At 53.8% G+C, this 22,990-nt stretch overlaps 2 protein-coding genes across 10 annotated transcripts in view; one reads left to right on the forward strand and one right to left on the reverse strand.

Annotated features, from left to right (window-relative positions):
* Nucleotides 1–4,334: 4,334 nt before the first annotated feature.
* Nucleotides 4,335–13,117, reverse strand: NCDN (neurochondrin). 3 transcript variants are annotated; one of them, XM_051832167.3, is made up of 7 exons: nucleotides 12,978–13,117; nucleotides 11,669–11,809; nucleotides 9,598–10,566; nucleotides 8,350–8,591; nucleotides 7,639–7,863; nucleotides 7,124–7,266; nucleotides 4,335–5,869 (listed from the first exon to the last, which is right to left on the reverse strand). In XM_051832167.3, exons 2-7 carry the CDS (start codon nucleotides 11,789–11,791, stop codon nucleotides 5,433–5,435), a joined length of 2,139 nt encoding a protein of 712 aa, XP_051688127.1. In that variant the 5' UTR covers nucleotides 11,792–11,809; nucleotides 12,978–13,117; the 3' UTR covers nucleotides 4,335–5,432. The 3 variants fall into 3 exon arrangements, with proteins under 3 accessions (XP_051688127.1, XP_002720740.1, XP_051688128.1); XM_002720694.6 differs by having other exon boundaries at nucleotides 12,637–13,096; XM_051832168.3 differs by lacking the exon at nucleotides 12,978–13,117 and adding an exon at nucleotides 12,812–12,973.
* Nucleotides 13,077–22,990, forward strand: part of KIAA0319L (KIAA0319 like) — a 121,334-nt gene continuing 111,420 nt past the window's right edge. For 2 of the 7 annotated variants that reach the window (XR_016211121.1, XM_008273694.5), the window contains exons 1-2: nucleotides 13,226–13,632; nucleotides 16,619–16,788. Coding sequence is in view for 3 of the 7 variants with exons in the window: in XM_008273694.5 (XP_008271916.3) it covers nucleotides 16,647–16,788 (142 nt within the window). In the remaining 4 variants the exon portion in view is untranslated. Of the gene's footprint in view, nucleotides 13,633–16,618; nucleotides 16,789–22,990 lie in introns of all 7 variants that reach the window. The other 5 variants (XM_070078775.2, XM_051832163.3, XM_089301033.1 and 2 more) reach the window with 5 other exon arrangements.

Here is a 22,990-nt window from a genome sequence, read left to right on the forward strand (position 1 = left end):
CATGGGGGACCTGGGTGTGGGGGTTCTGGGCTCTTGGCTTCAGCTTCAGTTTGGCCCAGCCCCAACCGTAGCAGCCATTTGGGGAAATGAACCAGCAGATGGAAGACCTCCTTTTCCCTCTGTGTCTCTACCTTTCAAAGAAATGAGTAACATCTGAGAACTTTGCAGAGACTGAAGTCACCGTGGAGGGTGGTGGGTGAAGCAGGCTTGGCAGCTCGGGCAGCTTCCTGTGCAGTCTGGATCTGAGGCCCGGGTGCGTGCGCGAGTGTGTGTGATTTTCTCAAGCTGCCGGCGAGGCCTCGGTGCCTGGCACGCGGGCTCTTGGGCTCCCCTGGGAGAAGTCCAGGAGGACAGAGGAGGAGGGCGTCCTCTCTCCTGTGTTCTCTCCAGCAGGCGTGGGAAGGCCAGAGTGACAGCTGGGACTCTGCCTGGTGGCTTCCTGGGGTTTCTTCTCCCTACTTTCTGCAGCTAAGACACTGGTTTGTTGTCTCACTCCCTTCCTCCCCTCCTCCCCTCCTCCTACTCTGACCACTGTCTCCTCTCTTCACCCCTGTCCTTGACGTCAGTTACTCACTGGCAGAGTAGAAGCGTTTGCCTTTTCTTCCTATCTGTGCCTTCTGAGAAAATCCCTTCCTCTCAAGTCTTTCAGGACCCTCTGTCCGCTGTTGCCTCCCAGCCGTGCCATTCCCCAGTCTGCACCTCTCCCTGCAGCCCCGGAGCCACAGTCCCAGCTGTCAGTGGGCTGGTCCCTCCAGGTGTCTCCTTGCAGCCACCTGAAACTTTCCAAGTCCCAAAACTGCACTCCCTATCCCAGCCACGCCCACTGCCGACCCCAACCTGCTTTGCCGCCTCTGTGCTTTGGTTCTGTGAATGGCACCACCAGCCTTCACGTTCACAACTTGCCAATTGTGCCTGAAGAGTCTTGGATCTTTCCATCACCCCCTCTGAGCTAGTCCTCATGGAACATCGCCATTTCTGACCCATAAGCACCCGCCCATGGTATGCCCATGCAGGAGACTTGAGGGATCCCAGAAGGCACTCAGCACTCGGCTCTCAGCACCTTACCCTGCCTTATTCTTTCTCACGGAACAGGAGTTCTCCAAGGGTGTATCTTGGACCAGCATCAGCAGTAATACCGGGGAGCTTGTTGGAAGTGACAGTTCTTGGAGCCCATCCCAGACCCACTGGATCGGCAGATATGGGGTAGAACTCGACAGTTTTTTTTTTTTTTTTTTTGACAGGCAGAGTGGACAGTGAGAGAGAGAGACAGAGAGAAAGGTCTTCCTTTGCCGTTGGTTCACCCTCCAATGGCCGCCGCGCTGCGGCCAGCGCACCGCGCTGATCCGATGGCAGGAGCCAGGAGCCAGGTGCTTTTCCTGGTCTCCCATGGGGTGCAGGGCCCAAGCACCTGGGCCATCCTCCACTGCACTCCCTGGCCACAACAGAGAGCTGGCCTGGAAGAGGGGCAACCGGGACAGAATCCGGCGCCCCGACCGGGACTAGAACCCGGTGTGCCGGCACCGCTAGGCGGAGGATTAGCCCAGTGAGCCGCGGCGCCGGCCGACAGTTTGTTTTAATAAATCCTTAAGGAGATCTGGAAGCACACTAGCATTCAAGAACCCCTGGTTTGGCCATTGCCATTGCTGCTCTCCTGACTTCATTCACGTCCCTTTCTGTATAGTTCTAACTCCAGTCAGTGACAAGAGTGGCTGGCCTGTGTTCCCTCCCTCCTGAAAACTCTCCTGGGGTTCCCCATGGCTCATCTTCAGGAACGAGGGTTCGAACACCCTAATCAGCCTTCCAGACTCTGCGGTGGTGACTAACTTTGCTTTCCTGTCTCATAAACTACTTTGTGAAAAAAAAAAAAAAAAAAACAACTTGAAGGAAACACAGGAAAGTATTTCTATCAGTGTGGCTGGTGTTCAGATGGTCGGTCAGTAAATGCTTACCGGATCAATGATGAATGAGTGCCTCCGGCTTTGAAGAAAGGCTCCACGTGAAGCTGACCCTGGGCAGCCAGACATGGAACCCAAACACAGTCTGCAGGAACTCTGACACATGAGTGATGTGGGGTGTGGCCACTAGGGAGGGGCGGTCTCATGATTGGCTGCTGCTCTAGAGCTCCCCCAAAGCCCAGGGTCCCATGTTTTCAGACTCTGGGGTCCTCGCTTTCTGGGACATGGAGGTTGCACACCTCCTTGTCTGGGACACATGCACACATGTGACGGCTGTGGGTACACACAGTTACATGTGCAGACATTGCTGGGATCCTGCGGGCACACAACATCCACAGGAACATTTATGGGGAACACAGGTACACATGGGAACACAGGGCATGAATTGACATGGGTGTGCATGCTCACAACATATGCTGACTCCCATTGGGCACAGCTGGCATATCTCTCTCCTACTAGGCTCTATTCCCCCATCTCCCCTTTTCAGTGATCTTGAGTTTGGACTTTATGTTAAGAAAAAACTCAGTTCTGCCCATCCTTTGATAACCTGTTTTGGACCCAGTTGTATGTGCAAGGTGGGGAAATCTGGCAGAAGGCGGTGCTCAGGCGCCACCTCGTGGTTTTATCTCACAACTGCAGCTCAGATCTTTCCCACTTGCAACTTAATTAGCAGAAGCAAGGTGTCTCTGCAAATTAGCCTAGCCCCCTTCCAGCTCCGGAGCCCACACTTCACTCAAGTCCAGAACTTGGTCTGCCTTGTATTAATGGAGCTTTTCTGGCTCTGGGTCCCCCGTGCACAAGGGAAGCACCTTGCCAGCAGGGACACAAGTGGTTGTCATTTGCTTCGGGTCCCTCCCTTCTCTCTTCACTTCTCCAGGTGAGCTCAGTTGCTTCCATGACTTGAAGAGCCCTCTGTATCTGACAACCTCCACATCTGCCGCTTGCCCAGACTGCAGAAAGCAGCTGTCCCTTGGTTGTTCCACAAGCACAAGTTCACCATTTGCCAAACAAGTACATTTCTGCCCCAGTGTTTCTTGGGCCAGTGAACGGCCCCATTGTCCATGCACTCAGTGGCCCTGACCAGGAATCTGGGAGTTATCCTTGGACCCCTGCCCCCTTTTCGTTTATCCGTCTTCACTTCCAATCAATCACCGACTCCAGCAGACTAACTCCTACCTCGCTCTCTCCCATCCTCACTGCAGCTGGTATGGCACAGACTCTCTTTCCCCCTGAGCTCCCTCAGTCGTCCCTCCTAGGGCCAGCCATCTTTCTCAAATGCAAACTGGAACACATGCAGCCTGCCCCCAGATCTGCAGGCTGGTGCCTCAGCATGATCCTATTATGGGTGCTTCAGAGCTTGGCATGCCAGGCCCGACCCCTCCGGGCCTTGCCCACTGGTCCAGTGGCATCTCCCACCACTCCCTGCTCCAGCTCCACCCCACAGCAGCAATGAACGCTGGCCGTTTGGAAGCTTGCGTGCCTTCATGTCAGCTGTCCCTCTGCTTGTTGACCTGGCTCACACTGCTTCCCCTCGGCTCCCAGAGCAGAGGCTGGCTCCAAGTTTGTCTGCACTTGTTCAGTTGGGCTGAGGGCAACCGAGCTGCAGCTGCAGAGCCCAACTGGTGCTTCCTGTTACAGTGTGGACTCCCCTCTAGATTGTAAGCGGCTTGAAGGCAGGGTCTGACTTTTCCTATTCACCACCGGAGAATCATGCTAATTTGGCTTTTAATATATACAGGCCTCTTCGCAGCCACACAGGCAGAGCCAACCCCACGGAGGCAACAGGACATGCTCAGCGCAACGCAGGCTGGTCTGAGGGCCCAGGTGGAGGTGTGTCCGGGGTGTGTGCTTGGGGCTGGCCTGGCTCTAACGGGGCTTAGGCTCTGGCCTCTGAGGTGAGGTGAGTAGTGGGTGCTGTGCTCCTCTCCTGCTCTGTCTCACAGACCCCTGCTCTTCCCACTCGGCATGGGACAGAGGCCAGGCGGTAACCTGATGGCCACGTGTGACCTGCAGGCTTATTTAAAACATGAGCTACCAACACGCAAAAGCCAGATTTCACATACAACTGAGGATTTCTGGGGCGGTGCTTTGTGTGGATCCCACAGCACCAGAGCCACCCCAGGCTGGCCACGGCAGCATGACTTTGTGAACCTGAAGCTGGGGAGTCGATGGCCTGCATGGAGCCCTGGAGTAAATCACTTGTCCATGCCTCAGTCTCCTCTCTGGAAGACTGGGCTACAGTGCTTTCTTCCTGGTATTCTTGGGAGGGCCGACTGAGGCGGTACTCACTCCAGCAGGGTGCTGGCAGCGCACGTGCTCACTGCACGGCGAGCCCCTGATGGGGAAGAGGGCAGGTGCAGGGCGGACCACTCGCATGGCTTCTTGTCACCAATGAACGTTTATTGAGTGTCCACATGTGCACAGCTTTGAACTTGGCAGTCACAGAGCGCGCTGGGGGAGGGTGGGGAAAGGGGAAAGGGGAAAGCAAAGAATCAGGTGTGTGTGTGTTGGGGGTGTTCCCCCTGGGTTTGTAACCAAGGTAGGTCCTGCTGGAGCCGCCAGGCGCGTCTCTCTGCAGAGAGGACTCGGAGGAGGGGTGGGGGTTTAAGCCAGGCACCACGGTGGCAGTGGGGTGCAATCACCAGGGAAACATGCGGATTCCAGGGAAGTGCCCCTCCTGTTCCTGGCTCCTGCCAGGCGAGACAGCACAGGGATCAGACGCTCAGGTGTCCAAGCAGGGATAAGGACAGGCAAAATAAATAACCCCCCCGACCCCCACGGTCACTCTGCTGCAACACGATACAAAAGTGTAGAGACCCAGGTCCAGCGACTCCTGGGTCCTCTCCAGGAAGCTCAGGTGGGAGGAGGTTTCCCACCCTTCCCCAGGCCGGTCCTCCCCAAGCTACCCTGAAAGACGGGGCCAGTTTAGACCCTGGGTCACTGAAGTCGATGGGAAGCACTGTGATGGCAACGGCCTGAGCCTGCTCTCTGCCCAAGAGGCCAAGGGCAGGAGCCGTAGGGCCAATTTGAAGGACGTGGACCTGGGGGGCCAGCGGGGGCACCACAGCCTAGGGGAGCCCACGCCCTGGCCGGCAGGGCACATGGGCCAAGGCAGTCAGCTCCTGCCAGCCCTGTCCTAGCCTGGGGCCTCCCCTCCTGCGGGGGAGCCAGACATCGGGCACAATAACACCTAGTGCCCCCCTCCCTGGGGGCTGCTCCAACCTTCCCCGGCCTGGCGGGGACAACCACGTTGATTTCCAAGCCGATCCCTGCCCCCAAGGGGGCCTGGGGGACGGAACGCAGTTCCTTACACTTGAGGGGTGGGCAACTGTACCCTTGTCCTCGGAAAAGCCAGAAAGCTGGGGTGTTTGGGGGGAGATGTCTGGGGAGGGGGTCCAGTTTGGGGGCTTCAGGGAAGATGCCTCCTCCCTCCTTCCCTCGCTGCCCGCCCCCGGGTCTGTCCCCAGTGGACACCCCTCAGGGCTCTGACAGGCACTGCTCCAGGGCGGCCATGCGGTAGTGGCTGGCCGTCTCCTCGCCCGCCTGCAGCCTCATAGCCTCCCGGCACAGCCGGTTGGCCCGCGCCAGCTCCACCAGGACACCCTGATAGGCGGCCACCATCTCAGGCTTGACGGAGTTGGGACTGACGCTGCCCAGTAGCTGCAGCAGCTCCTGCGGCCAGCGGGAACGCAGGGCGGCGGGGGCCAGCCAGGGCAGCAGCGGCACGCAGCCCGTGAAGGCCTGCATGCCGAGGAACCAGAGCTCCTGCAGATCGGCCCAGATGCCCTCGTAGTCGGGCGACAGGGCCAGCACCGCCTGGTCTGAGCCAGGGGTGGCCCGCGCCACGTGGGACTGAGACAGGAAGAGGATGGCGGCGGCGAAGAAACCTCGGGATGCTGGGGTTCCCTGAAGAGCTGGAAGACAGGGAGGGAGAGGAGGCATGAAGTGGGTGCTGGTGGGGAGCTGGCGCCTTGCCTGCGATTGGACCACCTGGCTGCACTCCCCACCGCTGATGCCTCCTGTGTGTCCTTGGGTCACGGAGGGGTCTCAGTCTCTTCGCTTATACAATGGGGCCAGTTGTGCTACTCCTAGAATGTTTTGTTGTGAGGATTAAAAGTGATCATTTCGGTACTCTCAGTCATCGAGACCTCTGTAGGAACCGGGAGTGGGAGGGGGCTACAAGGTCCGACGCTACCGAGGACCTTCCTTGGGGTTCTCACAGCAGTGGCACAGCCTAGAGGGCTTCGCCAGGCTAAGGCGGCTGCACCAGTTTGATTCGTGGGCCAGGAGAGGGCACCATGAGGGGAGCAGGCATGTGCGCCCCAGCTTTTGTTGACCCGATGGGCGCCCACCAGGCAGGGCTCTCCAGGAGGCTCTTAGTCTAACCCGGTGGCATTCCTGGGTGATGACACGGCGCTTCTAGTAGGGAGCTGCCCCAGAGTGCCCGGGGCTCTGGGTCCACAGGGACACGCTCTCCTTCGCGCTGTGGGTACCCTGCTGGGATCCTCACATGGGGAACGCAGAGGCAGCTGAGGGGATGGGCATGTTACACCCTGTTCCCGGGCATCTGCTCAGCTCCTCCACCCTGACAGATGGGGCACAGGGAACAGGCGGGGACAGAGGGACCCAAGCAGACACCCACGGCCAAAGTGGGAGACACAGGGGGCTGCCAGGGGCTGGAGGAGGCCCTTCCCCCTGCACACAGCCAGGAGGCAGGGGTGGGAGAAGGCGTGTGCAGAGGCCACGGAGTGCTGGTGCCTGTCACTGGGGTAGGGGCTTGGGGGGCGTTGATGTGCTGAGCATAGGAAAAACCTCAATGGAGGAAAGTCAGGGTTCCTACTCAAGGCCTGGCTGGGGGCGGCTGCTCCATCTTGAAGCACAGGATTCGGATTCCTAGGGCTGCAGGGATCCCAGGTGCCTCTGCCAGTGCCTCTAAGCAGGCCTGTGCTTAACACCCACCAGGCCTTGCCTTAAAAGCCTTCAGAAGAGAATGTTAGCGTTTTGGGAAGGAGGGTGGGGGCGGGGCCGGCTGGGTGCTGCAGAGACTGCCTCTTGCCTGGGAAATCCTGCGAAATCATCTGCTGCAGATGCTGACTGGTGCCCAGAGCTCGGCAGTCCCACCCAGCTCATCTGCCCTCGCCCACGAGGCCCGGAGCCCCAGGGCTTACCTGGAGAGGTGCTGAGGAGCCGGGCCATGAGGAGGCCCAGGGTGGCCACGTTGGCAGCCAGAAGTAGCCGGCCCTGTTGCTGCACTAGCGCAGGGAGCGACGTCATCAGGGTGTTCATAAGGGACGTGAAGCAGGCGTCGCGCCTGGGAAGAAAGGGAGGCATGGATGAAAACACAGCTAGACCAGGCCCTGTGCAAAGCCTGTGTTCTGGGGCTCCCAGCTCCACCAGGCCAGGATCTGGCCAGCTATTAGGCAGCAGTGAGAGTTCCCCTTGGGCCCCACAGCCATGGCGTCTGGGGACCAGAGACTGGGTTTCTGCTGCTGCGGGCAGATGCGCCCAGAGACAACACTTGGCGTGCCGGGTGTGCCAGATCCTCGTGTGGAACTGGCTTTGTCTATCTGTCGATTCAGAACCCCATGGGCGCCTGGCAGCAGCAGGCAGCCGAGACTGGAAGCGACCGTGCAGCCCTCTTTGCTTTCCTGTGACCTCTCCCCAGCCTCCCCGAGCCCCTCACTTGATCAGCCCTGGAGCAGTGACCACGAGGTTGAGGAAGATGTGGCAGCAGGTCTGCAGGCCGATCTCCACGCTGTCAGGCAGCACCGAGGTGTCGTGGCCGGGGGACGTGAGCTCCCACTGCTGCAGGAAGTACTTGCAGAGGAGTGAAGGGGCCCCCTCCTTGATCAGGATCTCCCGGGGCCCATCTTCCACCGTCAGGTGGCACCAGCCGGGCAGGAGGAGCCTAGGGGTGGGGTGGGGGGACAGATGTGCAGGTTAGGAGATGAGAAGGCACAAAGAATCCCTTTCCAAGGGCACCCTGCCTAAGAGGAGATGGGAGAGGAGGAAGGGCGTGCCCTCACAGCACCAGCACAGAGCTGCACAGGCCCAGGATTGAACTTGGGCCCTGCCGCACGGTCAGACCATGATCAAGCTCAGTTTCCTCATCTTTCAAATATGGATGAGGCTTCTGTCCCATCTGCCCTGGGGACCAAACGAGGTCATTTTGGTGCAGGGCAGGACTAAATACCTGGCTCCAAGCAGATGCTCAATACACTGCCCAAGTTCTCTTTTCATTGAGAAATCTGGGGTCACGGCCTGCCCCGGGAACAAGCCCCCCAAACCAACAGAAACAACGCTGAGTGAACTCTTCTGGTACAGTCAGGAAGCCGGGCCAGTTTCGGGGGATGCAGTGTCCCTGCATGACGCTTTTCTTCAGGACGGAACTCACCGGAGAGCGTCCCCTGGCCAGGTGGGTCCTGGGGTGCTGGGGGAGATGGCCAGGGTCGCCACCTGCTGGGAAAGGTCGTTGGCCTCCTCAGCCTCCTCGTAGAGGGTCTTGGCGTAGCGGACGAGGAAGGGCAGCAGCTGGCACACTTCCTTACGCAGGGAGGAGGTCTCCTCGGCCAGCCAGGCACCCAGGATCCGCACCGAGGCAAACACAAAGGGCTCCTTCTGCTTCTCGGACCCCACCTGTTGCCACAAGAACCCTCTGAGATGGAGAAGGTTCCAGAGGCCCTCCCCAGCCCTGCCAGGCTGCAGCCCAGCCCAGAAATGTCCCAAGCAGAAGGTAATGCTGGTCTGCTAAGGCCTTCTGAGGCATTAACCAAGCCTTGTGCCACCCAGTGCACCAGGCACCCAGCACCCCCGGCAGGGGCCTGACCCAGAGCAGGCCCTCAGTGTGCATCTGCCGGCGGAGCTGGACCTCACAGGCTCCACCCCTGCCCTGGCTGAGACTGCAGTCGCAACGCCATCTCCCCAGCTCTAAAGCAGCTCAAGGCTAGGAGGAAGCCCACAGGTAAAAGCCGAGCAAACCCTCCTGGACTGCAGCTCCGATCCAGGCCAGGGGGATGGACTTCCGGCTACTGTGTAAACACGCGCAGTGGGAGGAACTGGAAAATGGGCAAGAGCGCCGAGTGCACTGTGTGGAATATATGGCTGGTGAGTTCAGTGGCTGGGGCCGGCCGTTAAATAGATCACGGTTCTGACTGAATCCTTGTGGGACAGGATGGCTGGCTGCTCAGACAGGAAGAGACGTGATGGGGGGGGGGGCAGTCAAACGGATTCAGCAGAACCTCTGCAGAGGCAGGCACCAGGCAGCCCTGAGCCTTTCATTGCGTCATGACAAGTGCATGCGTGTGTGTAAAACAATGCTGGAGTAAGCGCAACAGACTCCTTGACTTGGTGTGTGCCGTGTAGTGTGTGTCTATCCGGGGAGCGCTGTGAGTGGGAGGTTACCGTGTTGCGTGTGCGCGTGTGGCATGCTGGGATGCGAGTGCACATATGGTGTGTGGTATGGTGCTTGTGTGCAGGCTCAGGGCGGGAGGGAGCGGGAGGGAGACTCGGTCACACACTACTCCCCAGAGTGCTGGCTGCGGTAGCCGCGTGCACCTGCAGCTGCGCCATCTCTCCGTGACCCCCTTTCCCCTCACCGGGTGGCTCCCGCTCTGGCTCCCTCTGTGGGCCACTACCCCCTTACCTGCTGCAGGTAGTGGATGACGGCCCCGATGGCCTCCTTCATGATGCTCACGAGCTGCACCTTCTGGGGCTCCTTAAGCAGTGACTGCTCGCAGCGGGTGCACTCCTGGATCCCCAACTCCATGAGGGCATAGCAGGCAGTCACCACATCCTCTTTCACCTCCGTGCCCGTCTCTTCCAGTGCCAGCCGTACCTCCACGCATGCCAGGTTTACCAGCAGGGACAGGAACTTGCTCCCGGAGTTGCCCGCCGGGATCCAGTCGGAGCCGCAGGCATGCGCCAGGCGAGCGGCCAGCTTCAGCGCAGGGTTGCGCTGCCAGGAGCTCAGCTTGCTTCCCAGGATGCGTGCCAGGCCAGCCTGCAGATCCCGGAGGCATTCAGGGGGCACGGTTGTCGGGGGCAGAAAGATGGGCAGCAGCTGGCAGAGCTCGAACTTGCTGGCATCCTCAGCTTTCTGGAAATCCTCGCTGAGACCCCGCAACACGGCTAGTAGGTCGGGCTCCGCCTCCTTCCAGCACTGTGTCTCGGCAGCAGCCAGCAGCCCTACCAGCAGTGCCAGGGCCTGGTCGAAGCCATAGCCATGCCCTAGGTATGCTTGGCACAGGGCAGACACGGTGCCACCAGCAATGAGGTGCCGGGGCCCTCGGGGGGTGCCTGCTACAGCTGTCAGACACTGGTAGGTGTCGTCGACCATGGAGCGGCGGGCAGCGTCATCAGGGTCGCCCCTGGCTGTCAGGAAGGTGCTAAGGATAGGGATCTTGTTCAGGACCTGGGGATGGGCAGCCAGTTCAGGGTCGCTGCAGAAGCAAGCCAGCAGGGCCACGCCCAGGGCCCGGAGAACATGGTCGGGGCAGCCATCCGGTGCCTCCTTAGTGGTCAGGAGGCGATTGGGAAAGGTGAAGCCGACGGCGTCGAAAATCCGCCGCCGGGTTTTGGCATCGATGTCACCTGCTTTGACTGCCTTGGTCACCTACGTGGAGAGGAGTATGTGCTATCAGCAAGAGAAACGGAAGAAGTAGCAGAGACTGTGCCTTCCTTGCACCCTGGGGTGTTGAGGGCTAGCAGGCTTGGGTTATGCAACGGAACTCACTCTGGGGTCATCTCCTCCAGCTCCCCTTTCTCCTTGGAGGGACAGGGGTGACCTCTGAGAGCCCTTTCAGCTAGGATTATGCCAGGGGAGGAAGGGTCTAACCCTCTTCAGCCACTCACTTGGGCATTTCACCACCTGGCCCGTGCAGTTCTTCGGAAGCCTCATCTAGATGCCCACAGACTGGGCTGGAAGGGGCTCAGAAGTCAGTATTTCAAGTCCCCCAAAGATTTGGGGTCTTTCCCTAACTGCTCCCTCCAGAGAAGTCTCTGAGCCGTTTCCGCCACCTTCTCGGGGGAAATGGCTCCTGTGTCTTGCCGCTCTGCCTGTCAAAACATTTCCCCTTACATTTCACCTAAACACCTCCTCTGCTGCAGTGTGAGCCCTTGACTCCAGAGCCTTCTCCCTGTTGCCATGGCAAACAAGCAGCGGCTGTACTCCCTCCTCCCTGCACCCCCCCACATCAACACCCCCCCCCCCCCCCCAGCACTGCAGCTCTTGCTCTGCTGTCCCCAGCCTGGGTTCCTCCAATAGGCTGAGCTCTGAACCCACTCCCTTACCTTAACCTACCTTCTGCTGTCCTGACCATCCCCTGGGACCCCTCCCCAGTCACCTCCAGTCCTGTGACTCTCCAGAACAACCATCCCCAGCCCTCGAAAACTCTGCACATTACTACCTGCTGCTGTTACCCTATGAGTCAGCTCCCATCTGCTCTGGGACGCCCCGGAAAGCAGATCCAGGCAGCCTCCTCCAAGGCCCCCAGTGCTGCCACTGCTTTATTCACCCCCTTTATCCCTTCTGCGCACATCCTCGGGGAAGTAAAAACAAGAAAAGAATAAAGTACAAAGATAGGGGTCTTGGGCCTTCTTTGCTGCCTCCAGGGCTGCCAGCACCACCTGCATATCCCTGGGGACTCACTGACCCCATTCCTTGGGGGCCCAACCACCCAGCCCTTCCCACCTCCCAATTTCAGCCAGTTCCTTACTAGCAGCAGGGCTGCAAACTGCTCGCTGTCATTCTTGGCCTCACGGAGGGCTCCCAGGTAGCGCTCCAGGGTGGGGTTTCGGCTCTCTGCCTGGTTCAGAGCTGGCTCACAATCCGAGGCCATGATGCCCGCCTTGCCCAACTGTGAACACAAGAGGGACTGAGCATCCCTCTGCAGAGGAGGGGCGGAGGTGGGGGTGGGGGTGGGAGTGGAGGATGCAGGGAGGGATTAGCACAGAGGGAGGGGAGGGGAGGATCTGGAGGGGTGGCTTCCTCAGGACTGACCCCTCCTTAGGGGAGCTCTTCTAGGGGGCTGGACCTGCAAATCTCTAGGGATGAAGAAGGGACCCAGGTCCAAGGTCACCTACAGGAAGTGGGAGAGAAGAGCTGTTAAGCTGGACAGCTCTCCTCACTAGTCTCCTGGGGTGGGAGGGGGCTGGCCCCTGGCACCAGAGGCCAGGTTCGGCAGAGGCACACAGGGAATGAGCGGGGAGGACAGACAGGAAGGAATGGAGACACAGATGGTTCACGAGAAGTTCGATTATCCGGACTCAGGCTGACACGGTGGGGTGGGGGGTCGGGAAAGGGCGTCCTGGGCTTCAGCAACAGTGAGAATATGAGGTCTCAGCAGGGAAGGCTTGGGGGCCCCTCCGGGGACCCCACCCCTCCAGCCAGAACTCTCAGCCGCCCCCGCAGGCTCCTTGCCTCCTCTCCTTTCCCTCCCTCGGGCAGAGGCTGCAGCAGCAGCAGCGGCGGCGGCAGCGGCAGAAGCAGCAGAAGCGGCAGAATTAACCCCTTGCCCGCCCTCCCCATCCCACTCCCAGCCTGTGGGTGCCGGCAGGGGCTGGAGAAGCAAGGAGGGGTCCCAGGTAGCTCCCGGGACAACAGAGAATCCAAGAGCCGGATAATCAAAGCGGGGCTGCTGAGATGGGGAGATGAGGAGGGAGGAGGGTTCCTGGCGGTCACCACCTGTCCCGCCGCAGCCAGGTCACAACACGACATTGATGAAGTCACGACAGAGCAGCGATGAGATCACACTTCACGATGGCGCGGTGATGTCACGGAGAGATCACAGCAAAAATCACGACATGGGGGGGCAGCCCCCGAAGATGACAGGGCAAATTATTTTTAGAAAGATATATACTGAAAAGGGCTGTGACAAAATGGAGTCTTGACAGGGCACGATGATGTCGCGATATGGCGCGATGGAGTCGCGATAGGGTCCCCAGGGTGTGTCGGCATCGATCAGCGCCGGCTCCGAGAGGCTCTGGCTGGGATGCACGGGAGGGTCTGAAGGGGGCTGAGCTCACCAGGCTGCGGCCCCGAGCAGCAGCGAAGTCTCCTCCGGGCGCGATGCTCCAGGAGCCTGGGGCCGCTGCTCACGCCGCGTTGCCCACTCCGGGCTCCGGGCTGCTGCAGCTCCACCCCCACCCCCGCAGCGCTCTCGACCAATCCGTGGCCGCTTCACTCCGGGCGCTGGCCAATGGCACGGCTGGGCGCTAAGCCGCAGGGGCAGCCGCCGTGACCGCCATCTTGCTTGTGGGTATTGCCCGAGTCTGGGACTTGGGGCTCGTGCAAAGGACCAGGGTGTAGACTTCCTTTGGAGAGCGGGAGGCGAGAGTCTGGGGGCCCAGAGTCCTTCGTCTGTGCGTAATCTTATCCCTTCTAGACAGCCCCTCCTCCCCTCCGGCTCGCGGCTGAATTGCGCTTCCGGGGGTGGGCATGGAAGGGTGTGCTTCCGGGTTGAGCCCGGCAAGGTGGGAGGAGGCTGCGTTTCCGGCCTCCGTCGCTGTCCAGGGAGGCTGAGGCGAGAGGGAGCTGTCCGGGTGGGGAAGCCGCACTGGTTTCATCCTCTTCCTCCTTCTCGGGGTGAGGGGAGCGAAGGTTGGGGGCCCCGAGCCCATGGACCGGAAGGAGGCGGAGGCCGCCGAGAGCCGGGGCCCCGCTATGTGGCCGTGAGCCCCGGTAGGTGGCCGGGGGCGGCTGGCTGCCGGGCCGAGGACCATGAGCTCAGGGGAGGGCAGGCGGGACGGGCGATGTCTGGGGTTGCGCTGGCCGGGTGTTGGGACCCGGAGGTGGCGCTCCTGGCTCGGGCAGAGCAGCCTGCTGTTTCTGGCCTTGCAGGCGCGGAGCTTGGGTCCCCGGCAGGAGCCCGACTCTTTCGTGTCCGGGCCTGATCATGCAGCTCCCTCCGTCTCTTTACAAACAGTCGGGCTCGTCCACCTTCGACCTCTGCAGCCTGGCCCTGAGCTACCGTCCCTGGTGTTGGGTCTCCCTCCCACCCCCCACCCCCCATCCCCCACCCCCGAGATAGAAGTTGATGCAGAATAAGGGCGTGTGCGGGGGGATATTGAGCACAATGTGGAACATCTGATGCGAAACCTGCCTCATTGAGGCTTTTGTAAACGATGCCCCTCCGAGGGTTCTGATGCGGCTGCAGTGAGCACAGAGGTGACATGAGGGAAGCCAAATGGAAAACCTCAGGCGTGGCGCTAGGAATGCTTTGTCTGCTCTCACTTCGGGGTGGTTGTGCCCAGCCGACCGTAGATGCAATTGGTGAAGAGCATTAGCCGACTCGCCTTGTGCTTTCTTGTGTGACGAACAGTCTGGAAACTAGGAACAAACTGGAAAGACAACCTCCCAGAACAATCTGTTCATTTTTCCAGCTATTTGGAAAACAATGTCTGCAAATATAAGCAAAGCTATTCATGGCAGTCTGTTCTGTGACTTTCCCAAATATCCGAGACTTTTTTCTTTAAAGCTTTATTCTTGATTACTCATACCAGCTAAATAGGCTGTTTCAGACGTGCGCTGTCGTTATTCAAACATATCTTATCGCTGTGTACATAAATGGAGTTCCACGTATGTAGCTGACAGACTGAACTATGATACATCCCCCATCAACCTGAAGTATTAAGTAAACATTACCCCCTGCTCTGTCTGAACAGCTGCTGCAACAGAGAGTGCTTTTATTTCGGGTGTACTTGTAACGCCCTAAATGCCAGAACCATCGGGAGCTTTGAGATTTTCATTTGTCAAGTGTTGTGGGGGTGTGTGTTCTCTCCCTGGGTTGTTACCCTTTGATTTGATAACAAACTGTTTGGATCTTGGTGGTGTGGTGTTGTTCCTGCTTCTGGTCAGCAAGCCTTTGCCTGGACCCTAGCAGGGATTTGTGCCCTTCGGCAGTTGCAGGTTTCAGAGGAATGACTGGGAGTTCCCATGATATTAGCTGCTGTTCTTATGCACCATTTGTAAGACATTGCCCTTGTAATCAGCTTGCTAGTCCAATGGTGTTTATTACGCCTGTTTTCAAAACCTATCCACTTCTTTTCTGCGTTGCCCTCCTACCTGCCAGGCTATTGATGACAGGTGTTGAGTCACCTTGAGTTTTAAATCCTGTGGTAGGCAGTAATATGTGTTGGGTAAGATACATACACACGGGCACACTCCCCCATTCTCTCTTGGGAGAGTGGAGAAGTTGCTGGGTGTACTTTCTAACTCAGCTCCATTTCATGATCTCTTGAACGGGTCTGGCCCACACACCTCCTTTCTACTCCATCCCGCCCTGCTCCCTCACTTCCAACTCCAAAACAGTTAGAAATAGCAATGGATGGTAGTGAATGAGAAAAATGGAGTCTGACAGATGCTTATGGCTCAGTGGAAACTTTTTCTTGGGTGGGCTGCACCTCAGTTTTGCAGCTGTGTGTGTCTGCTTCCTGGTGTTTGCGTTGATATCCCGTGCAGGCAGTGCTAATCTCTGTACATGCTGGCCAAGCGGTTGTGAGCCTGTGCCATTTGCCGGATGTGGAGGATGGGTGCATATTTAGGATAGATGTTTGAATAGCCACTTTAGAACTCATCCAACCCTCATAATGTTGCTATGCTTTATGTAACTTATACAGTATATAGCCACGTTGTGTAAACAGGCAGAAACTTCTGGAAAAATCAGTTTTTCTACTGGAAGGGACCTAAATCGTCCAGCTCCTAGATTCTAAAGTAGCCAGCACAGTGCTTGACATAAATATTTGTTGAACGTGTGTATGAATTTAAAGCAGGAATTCTAAATGACTCTTAGGGAGAGGAGGGAGTAACAGGGAAATATAAATTGGGTAGATTTTAAAGATAGTAGTGTGTGTAAGGGGGGGGGAGGACAGTAGCACACTGGAGGCTGCATGTCCTGTGTAAACATCAATCCCATTGGAGCTGGAATTGTGGTAGAGTGGGTATAACAGCTGCCTGTGATGCCAGCATCTCACATGGGTACTGGTTCATGTCCCGGCTGCTCCGCTGTGATCCAGCTCCCTGCTAATGGCTTGGGAAAAGTGGCAGAAGATGGTCCAAGTATTAGGGTACGTGCCACCCACGTGGAAGACCCGGATGAAGTTCTGGCTCCTGGCTTTGACCTGGCCCTGCGCTGGCCATTGTGGCTATCTGGGGAGTGAGCCAGCAAATGGAAGATCTCTTTCTGTCTCTTTCTCTCTCTTTCAAAATAAATAAATAATTTATTTTAATAAACCAATCCCATTGAAACAATTTAACAATACTGGGCCAGATAAAATCCTCAGGTTGATTTAGTTAAAAGAGGTCCAGCCTCTTCTTTTCATAGAGTATTTGGTCAAAGTCACAAAGCTGTTAGTAGCAGAACTGGAACTTGAACTCAGGTGTGGTGCTTTTTCCATTCTGCCACGTAGATAAATTACTGTTAGACTATAATGGAACACAAAGTGTTTCAGTTTTAAGGTAGATTCATTTCATATCCTTATGTTGTTATTCTGATAATTATAGGCTATGTCAAAGCACAGGTTTAACATTTATGGGCAGGGATGAGCACTGAAAGACGAATTTGAAGTTTCTCTTCTCCGCAGCCTGTCACGCTCTCTAGCACTCCACATTTCCAGGAATCAATTATTAATTACTTGGCATATCATTTCTTCTCTTTCTGTCTTTCTAGTGTACTGATTCTGCTCATCTGGAAGGCCATGGAGAAGAGGCTGGGAGTGATGCCAGTTCCTGCTTCCTGGATTTTATCAGGATATTGTTGGCAGTCAACCGTGAAGTGGTTGAGAAGCTTGTACCTGTGTTATGCTTGCTTCTGTTTCAGCGCTCTGTGGTTGTCAACAGGTACCATTTTCTTTGAAGATTCTAGATAAAAGAAGGGCACTCTGTGTGAGTCCCTCAGTCAACTTTCAACGCTGTTAAGAGGCAGAAAAACAATATGCTGATTAACAGAAATAGCATCTTTTTGGTGGATACTTTGTTGGGTTTGTTTACTTTTAGAACCAAAGTTTAAATCAGATTCTATCTCATAAGGGGAAATGGGTGTAATCATTTTGAGATTTGATAAAGATGTGGTGAAAAGAAAAAATCTTTCAGAGTTGGACATACCTGGGTCCTGGAACTGGATGTTTCTGTTTAATGACTATAAAACCTTGGCAGGTCACCTCATAGTGTCTCTGAGGAGGGGTAAGATCTACTCCATCACTTGATTTGAGGACTAGTGGTCAGCATGAACTTAGGTTATTAATAAATGTTTTGCTTCCTTTTCTAAAGAAGCCTCCTCTTACAGGGCGCCTGTGCTCCTTGCTTTTTCTGTGCAGAAGGGCTATGTTTCTAGGTTTCGTGGAGTTTGCCTTCCTCCTTCATCCTGCTAGAGCCTCTTGCCAGGAATCAGTGCCAAGAAGGCTACATTTCAGAGAAAATGTCCTTTCTTTCTGTCTTTTCTTCTTTGAGTTCTTTTGTTGACATTGTGCCTCTCAGAGTATGGAGTGTGAGAAAACAGCAATTTGAGAAAGGACTTCTGAATACACGGCCATTCTGCCCAGTGACCAAAAGCCTTCTGCTATAGAGACCACTGTCTGTGATAACTAGTCAGCCTTTTGCTCCTATAATTATAAAGGTTTCTATTGCTTTCCTAAAGGATTGGTGGTCATGATCTTGAGAACCAAGTAATTACTGCATTTAGCAATTTCAGTAGCATCAGCTTTGTGGTTTTTGTTGTTCTGAGTGGTGGTTAGTGATTACATAATTATAGCAATGGAAATGGCAGTTGACAGAAAGCTGACCTGGATACTTTTTACCCTGGTTGATGCTTTGCTGGGACAGCTGACTATTTCAAGCCAACATTTTATATAAAGTCATTCAAATTAAGTAAGTAACTGATTTAGCACCATCAGAGCAGGAAAACCACACCTGTCACATGCCAGGCTCCTGATTATAAACATTATGCATCTCATTTATTCCTCACGAGAACTCTAAAACAGATAGTTTTATTTTCATTTTATAGAAAAGGAAGTTGAGGCCCAGAGACAAAAATGGCTTGACTAAGGTCACACAGTAAGAACATTTCAGAGCCAGGATTCTAAATCCAGGTTTGTCCGCTCTAGAGTCTGCTGTTTGTCTTCTGCTGCTCTGCCCGGCAGGCATAGGTGGTTTTTTGGAAGGCCACTTGAGAAATTCAAAGTACAAGGGAGGTCAAAAAGCCAAAACAAAAGCAAAAACAGAAAACACGTGCTGGCAAGGGTGTGGAAAAAAGGGAAACTCTTATGAATTTGATGAGACTGTAAATTAGTATAGCATTGTGGGAAATAGTATGGAGGGTCCTCAGAAAACTAAAAGTAGATCTACCATATGATTCGCCTGTCCTACTTCTGGCTTTATATCCAAGGGAGAGGAAATGAGCATATCAAAGTAATATCTTCACTTTCATGTTCATTGCTGTACTGTTCTCAACAGCCAAGATGTGAAATCAACCTAGGTACCCATCAGTGGGTGAATGCATAAAAAAAAAAACTGCAGTGTATATTTATATATACAATGGAGTATTAGTCAGCCAACATTTGCAGCAAAATGGATGGAGCTGGGGAACATGATGTTAAGTGAACTAAGTCAGGCACAGAAAGACAAATACTGCATGTTCTGTCTCATAATGTGAAAGCTAAAAAAGTTAATCTGAATGTTGAGTAGCGATAACCAGAGGCTGGGAAGGGTGTGGTGGGCAGGGAGAGTAGAGGGAGGTTGGATAAAGGGTACCAAAACACAGTTAGATAGAGGGAATTAGTTCTGGTGTTCTGTAGCACAGCAGGTGGTCATAGTTCAAAAGAATCTATTATCTACTTTATGAAGAATTAGTAGAAAGGAGCTCAGAGTCTCCAAACAAAAGGAAAGGACATGGAGATGGAAAGGCTAATTAACCTGATTTGATTAGTACACATTGAATAATTGTATTAAAATGCTACACTGTTTTTATAAATATGTACAGTTATTTTTTGTTAATCATAAATGAACGAAAGGACCAAGTGCAGGGGAAGAAGAAGCAACTCTGAGTCTTTCTATATTTACCAGTCTAGCACTTGGCTAAGCATTGCATGTTGGCTCATTGGGCAGTCTTGAAATTTGAAAACAGCATCCTGGTAAATAGATTGTGTATAAAGATGCAGAGGGAGAGTTGTTATAGGTGGTTCTGGTGGGTGTTAGGTTGTATCCATTCCATTTTAGAAAAGTGTAGAGCTTTTTTTTTTAAATTTATTTATTTATCTATTTGAAAGAGAGACAGAAAAAGAGGGAAGGAGAAAGAAAGAGAGGTAGAGAGAGAAAGAGATCTTCCATCCATTGGTTCATTACTCAAATGGCCACAACAGTCAGGTTGGGGCCAGGCCAAACCCAGGAGCTTGGAATTCCATCCAGGTTTCCCACAGGTGCATTAGCAGGGAGCTGGATTATAAGCGGAGCAGCCAGGATTCAAACCGGTGCTCATATCAGATGCTGGCATCTCAGGTGGCTGCTCAACCTGCTGCACAATACCAGCCCCCAATTTGGAGCTTTTGCCATGGAAATTAAAGATCAGGAGCCATGTGTGTTCAAACTATGGGAACATGTAACCAACATGACAGACACTTTTGTTATATGTTTTAATTTATCAGGCTTTTTCATATCAGTTTGTTAAAAAAAATCCTAACAAAAAGATGAATAAAGGTCATAAACAGGGAGTTCCAAAAATAAGAAAATAAAAGGGGGACCGACACTATGGCACAGAAGGTTAAAGTCCTAGTCTGCAGTGCTGGCATCCCATATGGGCACCAGTACGAGTCCAGGCTGCTCCACTTCTGATCCAGCTCTCTGCTGTGGCCTAGGAAAGCAGTGGAAGATGGCCCAAGGTCGTTGGGCCTCTGCACCCGCGTGGGAGGTGTGGAAGAAGTTCTAGATTCCTGGTTTCGGATCGGTGCAACTCCAGCCGTTGCAGCCATCTGGGGGATGAACCAGCAGATGGAAGACCTCTCTCTCTTTGCCTCTGCCTCTCTGTAGCTCTGCCTTTCAAATAAATAAATAAATAAATAAATAAGTCTTTAAAGGAAAGAAAAAGAAATTAAAAGAAACAGAACTTGAGTCCCAGCTCCACTTCTGATTCCCACTTCCTGCTAAATGTGTACCATGGCAGGCAGCAGGTAATGCTTCAAGTACTTGGGTCTTTGACACCCATGTGGGAGGCTCAAATTGCGTTTTTTTTTTTTTTTTTAATTTTTTTTAGGATTTATTTATTTATTTATTTGAGAGGCAGGGGGAGGGAGAAAGAGGTCTTCCATCTGCTTGTTCACTCCCCAAGTGGCTGCAATGGCTGTAGCTGGGCTGATCCGAAGCCAGGAGCCAGGAGCTTCCTGGTCTCCCACACGGGTACAGGGGCCCAAGGTCTTGAGCCATCTTCTGCTGCTTTCCCAGGCCATAGCAGAGAGCCTGATTGGAAGTGGAGCAGCTGGGACTCAAACCGATGCCCATATGGGATGCCTACACTGCAGGTGGTGGCTTTACCTGCTACAGTGCTGGCTCCAAATTGAGTTTCAGGTTCCTGACTTGGCCTGGCCCAGCCATGGCTGTTGTGGGCATTTGGGGAGTGAACCAGCAGATAGAAGATCTCCATCTCTATCTCTGAAATAAATTAATTAACCAAAAATGAAAAGGAACATATTTAAATGTATACAAAAACATATATGAGAAGATTAAGTTCTGATTTTCTATAGCACAGTAGGGTGACTGCAGTTAGCAAGAATTTTTTGAATATTTCAAAATGGCTTGAAGAGATATTTTGAACGTTTTCAACACAAAGAAACAATGTGTTTGAGGTGATAGATATGCTAATTACCTTGATTTGATCTTACACATTGAATGCATATATCAAAATATCATACTATCCCATAAATGTGTACAATTGTGTCAATTAAAAATAAAAAATATAGGGGTTGGTGCTGTGGTGTAGTAGGTTAAGCATCTGCCTGCAGCACCGGCATCCCATGCCAAGTACCAATTCAAGTCCTGGCTGCTCCACTTCAGATCCAGCTTCTTGCTGATGGCCTGGGAAAGCAGTGGAAGATGGCCCAGGTGCTTAGGCCCCTGCACCCACGTGGGAGACCTGGAAGAAGCTCCTGGCTCCTGGCTTCGGATCAGCCCAGCTCTGGCCATTGCCGTCATTTGGGGAGTGAACTAGCAGATGGAAGACCTCTCTGTCTGTAACTCTGCCTCTCAAGTAAATAAATAAATTTTTTAAAAAATACAAAATAAAGTATATAGGAGAAAAAAAATTATATTTGAAGTGTTTATTCTCATTACTAACCAAAGATTTACAGATTAAGATGAGAAATCCTTTTTAATCTATCCCATTGATAAAGATTGAAGTAAAGTATCTAGTGCTCCTAAAGGATGATGCAGTTGCCCTCAGATAGATAATGCTGGGGAGTTTGAACAGAGAACTTAAAATTTTTGAGTATTTATTTTAGTTTTTTCAAAAGGAAGAGTGAGAGAGACTGAGACAAAGAGAAATCTTGCATATGCTGCTTCACTCCCTGGATACTTGGAATAGCCGGGGCTGGGCCAGGAAGAAGCCAGGAGCCTAGAACCCAATCCAGATCTCCCTCGTAGGTGGAAGGAACCCAGTTGCTGAGCCGCCTGCTGCCTCTGAGGATGTGCCTTAGCAGGAAGCTGGAAATTGGAAGTGGAGTGGGGACTTGAATCCAGGCACTCTCCTGTGGGAACCAGTGACCTTCCCAGTTGGACACCTTGGCTTTTTAGCTTACTTAACAGCTCTCCCACACTTGGTACCTTTCACTGCTTTCTTGAGACCCTTCCTTGCTTGCCTTAAGTTGTACCATTCTTGCCTTGGTTCTCCTTGTAGTTGGTGTGCTGTATTTCTTCATTATTTCTCCTTCACTTTCTTCCCAGTGTGTCCTTTCAATGTCTTGTTCTTCAGGGTTTTGTTTGAAGCCTTTCTTGTCCTGTTCTTGTGTGCAAGAACAATCTCATTCATGCCACAGTTGTAACCTGTGTGCTCACTACTGCCAAATCTATAAATATTTCTGAGCTGCAGACAACATAGCCACCTTTATGTTACACATCTCCAACTAGATAACTCTTAGCTGCCTCTGACTTGATGTACTGAACCTGCGGCGGCTGACATTGCAGTGTGATGGGTTAAGCCCCACCTGTAATGCCAGCATCCCACATGGGCACTGGTTAGAGTCCTGGCTGCTCCACTTCTGATCCAGCTCCCTGCTAATCCACCTGGGAAAGCAGCGGAAGATGGCCATGTCCTTGGACCCCTGTACCCACATGGGAGACCGATGAAGCTCCTGACTCCTGGCTGTGGCCTGGCAGGGGACCCTCTCCACAGCTTTTGCCTCTCCAATGTCTCACTCCTTAAATTCTAGCGAAGCTCATATGTCTGCTTCCTGGGCTCAGTAAGGCCCCCCTGTCTTCTGTTTGGGTTCCAGCTTTCTATGCCATGGGAAACTGTGGGATGCAGTTCTAATTTCCCCTCTCTCAGGACTGCAGCCTTGCACTGCTCGCTATCTCCTGACTAAAAGTAATTGTCTTTCAGATTCTGTCCATTTTTTAAAAGATTTATTTATTTGAGAGGCAGAGTTGCAGAGAGAGGGAAACACACACAAGGTGGGGGTGGGGGGAGAGAAAGAAATGTTCCATCCACTGGTTCACTCCCCAAATGGCCACAATGGCTAGAGCTGGACTGATCTGAAGCGAGGAGCTAGAAGCTTCTTCCAGGTCTCCGACATGGATGCAGGGGCCTGAGCACTTGGGCAATCTTCCACTGCTTTCCCAGGTCATTAGCAGGAAGCTGGATCACAAGTGGAGCAGCCAAGACTTGAACCTGGAGTCCATATGGGATGCCAGTGCTACAGGCAGAGACTTAACTTACTATGCCACAACGCCAGCTCCTCTGTCCAGTTTTGTAGTTATCTACGGCAAGATGGTGAGTCTGGATGGGAGAAGTCTACTCTAATTACTTGTTTATGTGCCTGTCTGCTGCACAAAACCTCTAGCA

Source organism: Oryctolagus cuniculus, chromosome 7 (genome assembly GCF_051225735.1).
Source record: "Oryctolagus cuniculus isolate XC-2025 breed Fujian yellow rabbit chromosome 7, ASM5122573v1, whole genome shotgun sequence".
Classification (NCBI taxonomy): domain Eukaryota; kingdom Metazoa; phylum Chordata; class Mammalia; order Lagomorpha; family Leporidae; genus Oryctolagus; species Oryctolagus cuniculus.